The 9,065-nt window shown below is 35.3% G+C and overlaps 1 protein-coding gene across 5 annotated transcripts; it reads right to left on the bottom strand.

Moving 5' to 3' along the window:
- Positions 1-222: 222 nt before the first annotated feature.
- Positions 223-8,509, bottom strand: LOC142179445 (uncharacterized). Of its 5 annotated transcripts, none has more exons than XR_012707595.1 (6): positions 8,091-8,507; positions 7,762-7,948; positions 4,066-4,120; positions 3,706-3,989; positions 2,138-2,213; positions 223-420 (listed from the first exon to the last, which is right to left on the bottom strand). XR_012707595.1 is itself a non-coding variant. In XM_075249499.1 (6 exons), exons 4-6 carry the CDS (start codon positions 3,708-3,710, stop codon positions 2,664-2,666), a joined length of 858 nt encoding a protein of 285 aa, XP_075105600.1. In that variant the 5' UTR covers positions 3,711-3,989; positions 4,066-4,120; positions 7,762-7,948; positions 8,091-8,509; the 3' UTR covers positions 2,220-2,663. The 5 variants fall into 5 exon arrangements, 1 of the variants encoding a protein (XP_075105600.1); XM_075249499.1 differs by lacking the exons at positions 223-420; positions 2,138-2,213 and adding exons at positions 2,220-3,433; positions 3,543-3,625 and having other exon boundaries at positions 8,091-8,509; XR_012707594.1 differs by lacking the exon at positions 223-420 and having other exon boundaries at positions 1,112-2,213.
- Positions 8,510-9,065: the final 556 nt, after the last annotated feature.

Genomic DNA, 9,065 nt, shown 5'->3' with positions numbered 1-9,065 from the left:
GAAATTGACATTCTGTGGCAACATATATATCGCAAAAGTTACTAATTTTTTGACAAAACTCTGTCGCCACTAAAAGTTATTTTCTCAGCAATTATAACGACCAAAATTATATACATTTCTATGCCAGTAGGAACCTAATTCTCTAAAATTTCATATAGAGATATTCATATCAATTAACTATCAATATTAAAGCAACCAATAATGCTTGACAAACACCAAAAGAATTTCTCAAGCCGAATATTATAAATATTATCATTACTAAAAAGTCAATTACATATATATACTACCCGACACTTCATTGTGCATTGTAATTGTGCGCATATACATATCCCAAAACAGACAAAATATTAAGTGCCTTGTAACTACTCCTTGCTCCACACCATCCTTGAACGATACCACTGTCTAAGTGCACTGTCCTTGCTAGACAAAAGTAATATATATAAGAAACATAATGAGATTTGTTATATCCAAAAACATGAATAGACGAATAAAGTACAAGCTAATACATTAATATAACACAAAGTAAATTTGTTCTATGCTATTTCAATTGTGAATTGAAATGGCACAAGTGTGAGAACATAAGTTTTCACGCAATAAAAGAATGAGAATACAACAGTTGCACGAAAGCCGGATAAAGTAGAGGTATTGGACAGTGAGAGGAATAGAAGCCTATTCTAACTTAAGCTCTACCCCTGTCCTAGCCTTAATTACCCAATTTCATGTGCTTATACTTTTCCATTCACTGAACCTACTTAAATAACTAATATGCATTAACAACCAAGACAGTCCAAAACTGCTTGAACACTAATCTCAAATTTTTGTTACTGCATTCTTGCACACTATCAGGTAAACAAAATATGGAAGCCTACTGAAACTCTATCAGTAAGATAGATGGAAGCTGAGATTTATCTCATAAAAGTAAAACTACCTATTCCATATTTCCATTAGTACATGGGTTCCAAAAATAGAAAATGCGTTTCTATATAGGGAAGATTCACTGGGGCAGATGCTAGAGATAGCTGCTCGCACTTCAATTACTCAAAATAGAGGTCACTATAAGACATCATTCATATATAAAATTTGCGCACCAACAAATTAAATACTTCAACAATGAAGAAAATATCAGTCATCGACCTTCTCAAGAATATTACTAACTGTATCAATGAGGTTCGCTACTACTTTTGTCATGATTTGGTTAACTATTTAATGCTACGGAGGATGCCAACAAATAAGACAACCTTCTAATGCAATACTAGCACTAGATGGCTCGAGTAATTATACAACAATAATGGCGGCAGTCTCAGCAGCTCCAAGTGGAGGAATAACTGAGTTTCATATCTCAGGATTATCACGATACGATGGACCTTACAGATGTAGGCCAGATATGTGTGAAAGTGAAGATTGTAATGAACTTCTACTACACTTTGTTTCTCCAACGCAACACAAACACGAGAACCAACATAATCATCTAATAGAAAGGAGTGAAGATGAAGCACATCATCAGTCAAAGCACCATAAAGACGAAGACATCATAAAATAGGCTTTCCACGAACCAAGGAAAAGAAACTATATATATGTAGCTTCAGCCAAAAAACTGTATACACTGTCTAAGAATTTTCTCACTTCCAAGGCACATAAATAAAACTAGTTTATAGTGGATTGGGATATAAGAAGTTGGACAATATGCTAAACCTGCTCATTCACTATAAATATAGACTTGCTAATAGTATTTTGAATGTAATGCTGAATATATTTATTGTTACTTTGCCTAATGTCATTCAGCATTGAGCAATTTCTCTGTAGTTAGAAAATGGAAGGCAGAAGCAAAGGGAGGACGCTAATCGACTGGTCATGTGGACTTACTATAGCATAGAAGGTTAAGTTATATTGATAGTGTAGAAAGTCTATTACTCTGACAGTGAATATAGGTTAATTCCTACGGTACATTTAAAGGAAGTTCATATAAAGAATGGTGACAATGGACACTTCACTTGGTGGATAAAGGAGAAATATTGGGACAAGGGCTAGAGGGTCTACTGGATTAACTAAGGCGATTATGATTTGCTTTGGTCCAAGAAATGATTTTGGTATTTGGTAACCTAAAGATGAACGTGATAATTAGTCGCTCCAAAATTACCACGTCCTTGAAAATTTTCACGACCACAGCTCGTCTCGCCTCTCCCACGTTTTCCTCGTCCAATTCCTCTCATTTCCTGCAATAAAACATAAAAAGAAAATGATTGATCAGAATAGAGAAAATATTAATTCACTAATTTTCTAACTTCAGATGTCTATAGAAAAGGGACATATGTCCATGCCTCACTAGATATTAAAGTAAAGAAAGCTCTACTGTTTGTTAGTTGATGGTCAACCCTTTTCACCCAAATTAGCAGGCACATAGAACAACAGATCCCTTCTTTTAACACAATTCATTACTCCACCTGTACATTATACCAATACAACGGAAGACCAATACAACATAAAGCTACAAGCATCACAAATAGAATCAAAAAAGAAATATAAAGATTCAAGCATCAATAATCTTTGGTTCATTGATAGTTCCCAACAAATACATGGGGTAGTATAAAGTCATGGACAAAAATATAGAAAATTTTCAAAATAGGATGTAGCGTTTATATCATTCGTCTTTTGCTTCTTAGTCTTCAAGAGGATGTATCAGTGTCCTCCCCATCATCATCATCAAATAACTCTTCTTCACTATCTTCACTCTCTGATATTTCTATATGATTGTCATTAATGAAATCTTCTTCCTCATTATGCACATTGTTTTGAGCTTGCGTACTTGCATAATCATAGTTAATACTTTGTGGTTCAACATTATCCCTATGTAGAGACACCTCAACAATATTTTCTTGGTCATTGGTGCACAAAGTATTAAATTCAGCTTCCTCTTGTTGATAAACTTCTTCATTCAGTAATTCTTCATCTTCAATATCTACACAATTATCATAATTATCAGGAATTTTGAAACGGTCACGAGGATTTATCTTCACAACAACAAGCCAATCATTATCGACCATGTCGTCCAAGTAAAAGACTTGTTCTGACTGAGATGCCAACATAAATGGCTCATTTGTATTCAAGGCACACCGAATATTCACACTTGTGAAGCCATATTTGTCAATCTTATATCCTCTTCCCAAGCGAGCCACATCCCACCAATGACACTTGAATAAGTAAACTTTTCTGTTTCCCACATAAGATAACTCATAAATGTCCTCTAATACACCATAATACTCCTTATTAGAGTCTGAATCATCTCCTCTCACAAGGACATCACTATTCTGCGTTTTTCTTCTCAATGCAAGCTCTTTTGTATGGAATCTAAATCCATTCACCACAAATGTTGAATATCGATGTACTAATGGTGCAGGACCGACGGCTAAGCTTATGAGCTCATCATTTGCGCGTCCTTGTGCAGATAGTACAAATATCAACAAAGACGAACAATATTGTTATGACCAATAACATGATGGGATGAAAAAACTAATATCAATATTATTATTTGAGTAGACATTCACCTACACGTGAACGAAACCAATCAAGAAACCCATTTTTATGAGCTCTCATTGAACTTTTGCTTTCAATCTCGCTTGTATATTCCCTACATTTTAAGTTAGCTAAGATAAATCGGATTCAAATTATCTCAATGTGAAACTATATTGAAGTTAATAAGAGACTTACTCCATGAAATGCGAAACCTCTTAACAATTTTGAAGCACATACATACATGAGATAGCCTGATGCCGTCTGAGGCACCCTTTGTTTGCCCACTTTTTTTAAAGATATATATCTCATCATTTGACACAGATCCATCGTCATTCCTAGTTGGTTTATTGAACTTTGTTGAGATATTCTTCATGTATCGTGAGCAAAATGTGAGACTTTCCTCTGCCAAATAACCTTCTAAAATTGAACCTTCTGGACGATTTTTGTTGCGAACATATGACTTAAGTGTTCGTAGATACCTATATAAAATGACTTATTAATATAATTGGTGTCATTCTAAAACTATAGCATCAAAATTATTAAATAATAAATTACCTCTCAATAGGATACATATTCCGATATTGAGCTGGTCCACCAAGCTTTGCCTCACCTGGCAAGTGAATTGGAAAATGAACCATGACATCAAAGAAAGCCAGAGGGAAAACAAGTTGAAGTTTGGTCAAAATAATAGGAATTTCTGCCTCTAGGATATCAAGATCTTCAATCGTCAAGCACTTAGAGTATATATTCTTGGAAAACTTTCCTAAGGCTATAATTGGATCACACACTTTCTTGGGTAGCAAACCACGTATAGCTACTAGAAAAATGTCTTGCAACAATACATGATGATCGTGACATTTCAATCCATGTATCTTTTTCTCTTGTACGTTGACACACCTTGAAATGTTTGAGGAAAATGCATCAGGAACCTTCAGATTAGCTAAGAAATTGCACACCTTCAGCTTCTCTTCCGCGGATAATGCATAACATGCTGCCGGTAACAAAATATTATTCCCATCCTCAATAGGATGCAACCTTTGTCTGATTCCAAGATCCATCAAGTCATATCTACTTTTCAATGTGTCTTTTGTCTTACCAACCATATTCATGACAGTTGATAAAATATTATCGGACACATTTCTTTCTATGTGCATCACATTAAGGTTATGTCGTAACATAAGACTCTTCCAATAAGGCAATTGGAAAAAGATTCTTTTCTTCTTCCAATTGTAAGCATTGCTATGAACATCACGCTTTCTCTTTTGTCCTTTACCAAAACTCACATTACCCAAAGCTTGTAATTACACAAGTGCTTCATCACCAGTTAAAGGGTTAGGTGCAACTCCCATTTCAACTTTCCCATCAAATAACGTCCTACTTCTCCGCCATGGATGGTCCATGGGAAGGAAGCGACGATGACCCATATAACACAACTTACTACGCAAGGAAGTTGATTGTGTATCTTTATGGCAACAAGGGAATGCAAGCTTGACTTTAGTTGACCATCCTGAAAGATTTTCATATGCAGGAAAGTCATTGATCATCCACATGATAGCCACACGCATCAAAAAATTAGATCTTGAGTGTGCATCATAAGTCTCCACCCCGACCCATAATTCTTGCAACTCTTCAATCATTGGTTGTAAATTTACATCAATATCATTGCCTGGACACTTGGGGCCCAGAATAAGAAGCGTCATCATGAAATATGGATTTTTCATGCAATTCCATGGTGGCAAGTTATACGTAGCTAGTACGACGGGCCAAATGCTATGATTAGAACTCATGTTCCTATAAGGTTGGAACCCGTCACTCGCCAAACCTAATCGAACATTTCTTAACTCAGCTGAAAAGGTGGGATGTCGCGCATCAAAGGATTTCCATGTTATTGAGTCAGATGGATGTCGCAAGACACCATCATCAACATTTCCCTCCTTGTGCCACCTCATTTTTTTAGCTGTTTCTCTTGCCATGTACAATCTTTGAAGCCTTGGTTTGATTGGAAAATGCCGCAAGATTTTATGAGCTACTTTCTTGCCTCTGTGTTCTTCGGACTTCCATCTAGACTTACCACACTTAGGACATGCTTGGACATTGGCATAATCATGCCAATATAAAATACAATCATTTCGACATGCATCTATTTTAGTGTACCCTAAGCCGAGGTCACAAAGAACTTTCTTTGCTTCATAGAAAGAATTAGGTACAAATGACCCCTCGGGAAGAACTTCTTTGAAGAAGCTCAATAATGTATCCATTGATTTGTTGCTCCAATGGTTAAGACACTTCAAGTGAAGTAGTTTAACAATAAAAGACAACTTCAAAATGTTTTTACAACCAGGGTAAAGTTCTGTCTCAGCATCTTCTAACAATTTGTAGAACTTTGTTGCATGTACATTTGGCTCTTCATTGTCTTCTAAATTATTATTATTATCCTCCACATTCGTATATCCACAAGCATCGTGAATCATTTCAGTAATATTATCCTCTTCAATGCTTTCATCTTCCGCTTCATCACTAACTGCAGTATTAGAAGTTTCAACTCTAACTAACACTTCTCCATGCAAGTCCCACACTTTATAAGAATCACAAAAACCCTTCTTCAATAAATCTCCTCTTACACCAACCCTTAGCTTGAACACGGTATTCATACACCCTTTACAAGGACACCGAATCATAGTGTTCACCGTTGGTTGACTGAATGCCCAATAAAGAAAGTTGTCTACTTAATCTCTATATCTTTGGTCGACTCTATTCCTAATATTCAACCAACCTTTATCCATCATATCTATATTAAAAAAATAAATAAATTAATTTACTAATTAAAAGGGGAAGGATTATAATAATCAAAATATATATATAATAATTAACATATACTAGGGGTATTCAGACAAGCAGTCACAAAAACACATTATTCAAACAAGAAGGAAGTAGTCTATTCCAGAATTACTTATACGAATTGTGTGCAATGAAGAACAAGTTCAAACCAGGGTACGTAACACTCTATGAAACTACAAAAATACATGACCTTAGTAATGTGTATTTGATGTGTTTTTGTGACTCATAGATGTTAATACAAAAATAGAGCTATAAAAATTAGTAGTTTTCCTAACGCATTTTTCCTAGGCTTGTTAACTAGTTTTGTATAAGTTTTTTGTTCTTGGTGTTTGTTTTGCTAAGTAGTGGCTTTAGTTGGAAGAAAAATTATCACTGGTCTAGCGTGTTATGCGTCTAGTTACCTTCTCTTCCTAATTATTGCTTTCAGCTCCTACTGAAGGGTATATGAGCATAGAGAAGGGAGGATTAACCTAGGAAAGTACTATCTAATTTTTAATCGCCGTACCTCCTACTGAGCAAGGGCAGGCACATTGAAATAGCAGCTTCTATGTTTATCTGTTTACACTTCACATGATTTAGTATGAGCGTTAGGTTTAAATTAAATTTTGAAAGTTGATAGTTACCAGTTTAACCATTTGGAAAATTTCCCACCTGCGATCAAAATATGCTGAATGTGCTCGTGAACGTTAAACCTACAAAGCCTTAGGTCACATATATAGGCACATCTTCCAGAGAATCACAAGACCTTAGTATGTGGAAATTAACAACTAAAATCATTAAACCTACAAAGCCAACCCAACTGAAATATGAATTATCATATTTTTCTTGCTAGTTCTCTAGAGTTGTTATTTGATCTGAAGAAGGAGAGTTGTTAAGTAGGGAGAAGTTGTGTAATTTGCTTTTCATGTTGTTGGGCATTTATAGTTGCCCCATCCCACATGGACAACCAGCTTATTCTCTATAAGTTTTTTTGTATTAGAGAATTTGAGCTAGGTGTTGTAGAGGAGATAGAAGAGATCTAACTAAACCAATTAACATTAGCAGTTCGCTGAGCCACTGTGATGGCAGAAAATAAACATCTTTCTGGAATCAGTGTAGTATATACCTTTCTTCATGTTTGTTAATGTATAATCTATGTTCTGGTGGTGTTGACTACTGTAGCTTTTGATCATTATTATGTTGAGAATACTATTTCTGTTTCAATTGGGTTAGGGGTGTTCGAGCTTCAAATGTATCTCTTTCTAATCGTTGCCTTAGGTCATATATATAGGCACATCTACCAGAGAATCACAAGACCTTAGTATGTGGAAATTAACAACTAAAATCATTAAACCTACATAGCCAACCAATGTATATCATTCAAACAAAGGCCAGGCAAATTAAATACATTGTACCTGCTTGAACCATACTTACCTGAACAACTAGAAATAAGCTGCCTCCCTGATCCTTACGAAATTACAGGACAACAACAAAAAATCCAGTGTAATCTCACAAGTGGAGCCTTGCAAAATTACAGGGCTATACGGAGAAATATCAAACTCGGTCAGAACCTAGTCACTGCACTGTAGGACGGACAATGATTTTTGACTTGAACACATTCCTGCAAGGCATAAGCACAGTAAGATACAATATTAAGAAAGAAGATGACATCAAATAGGAAACTGATAAGTTGAAATTTATCTAGTCTCATTAACAGATCTGTATGATGATATTTTGAGATTAAACGAACTTAAAGCAAGTACTTTTTCTCAAAGTTGAAGAAGCTTTGAATCGACTTCCGCAGCAGTGGTCTTCTTCTTCGCACACTCTGATTCAAAAATTCAAACCAAAACTCGTCAAACCAGCTCCAATCTTGAGATTTAGCTTCAAAATGAAGTTTCCGGCAAGTATCATAAAAACCCAATCGAATTCACATTCTGATTTGAGGGATTTTGATTTGGGTGAGATTTTTGAGGGATTTCGATTTGGGATTTCTATATCTGGATAGATTTCTAGCTAGAGAGGACCGATTTTGGGTTTCAATTTGGGATTCCTAGCTATAGAGGACGGATTTTGGGCGTTTCACAGTTCTTCACATCGAGTCGATGTTTTCGAGATGAGAGTTTCGCTACTTCTGTCTATGGACAGATTTTAGTGTTTCTTTTGTTATTTTAATTTCTAGCTTATTTCTTTTGTTATTTTAAAAGATAATAGGAGCGACCCGGTTGGTGCAATTCATATTTAGCGGCGACTTCACAGTAGTCGCCACAATAATTATGGAGCCAAATTTTTAGTTTTAGCGGGAGTGAAAATTTGAGCCACTTTAGAGGCGACCCATAAATAATCGCTGCTAAATATATTCAAACTATGGCGACTTTTAAAGTCGCTGCTGATACTATACATTTTGTAGCAACTTATAGGGTTGCTGCTAAATGTCGCCACTAATTATCCAATTTCTTGTAGTGTTAGTAGGAACCCAAATAACTGAAAAAATGATAATCACATTGTCATTCCAATATTCTTAAAATTATTCTTTAGATTCAAACTTCAAATACACTTTCCTAACCAAAAAAAATTCAACACGCACTAATTTCACATAGAACAAAACTCAAGGATCATATCCGGTCCCACCATTTGTAGAAAAACAAAGCTAATAAACTACTATGAACTCCTTCAAACCTTAACGTTCATGAAAAAGACAAAGAAAAATAGCATAGCACATACTTCAACTCTAACAT

This window comes from Nicotiana tabacum, chromosome 3, assembly GCF_000715075.1.
Source record: "Nicotiana tabacum cultivar K326 chromosome 3, ASM71507v2, whole genome shotgun sequence".
Taxonomy (NCBI): Eukaryota; Viridiplantae; Streptophyta; class Magnoliopsida; order Solanales; family Solanaceae; genus Nicotiana; species Nicotiana tabacum.
Note: the sequence above shows the minus strand (reverse complement) of the source record. Positions and strands in the feature narration are given on the sequence as shown.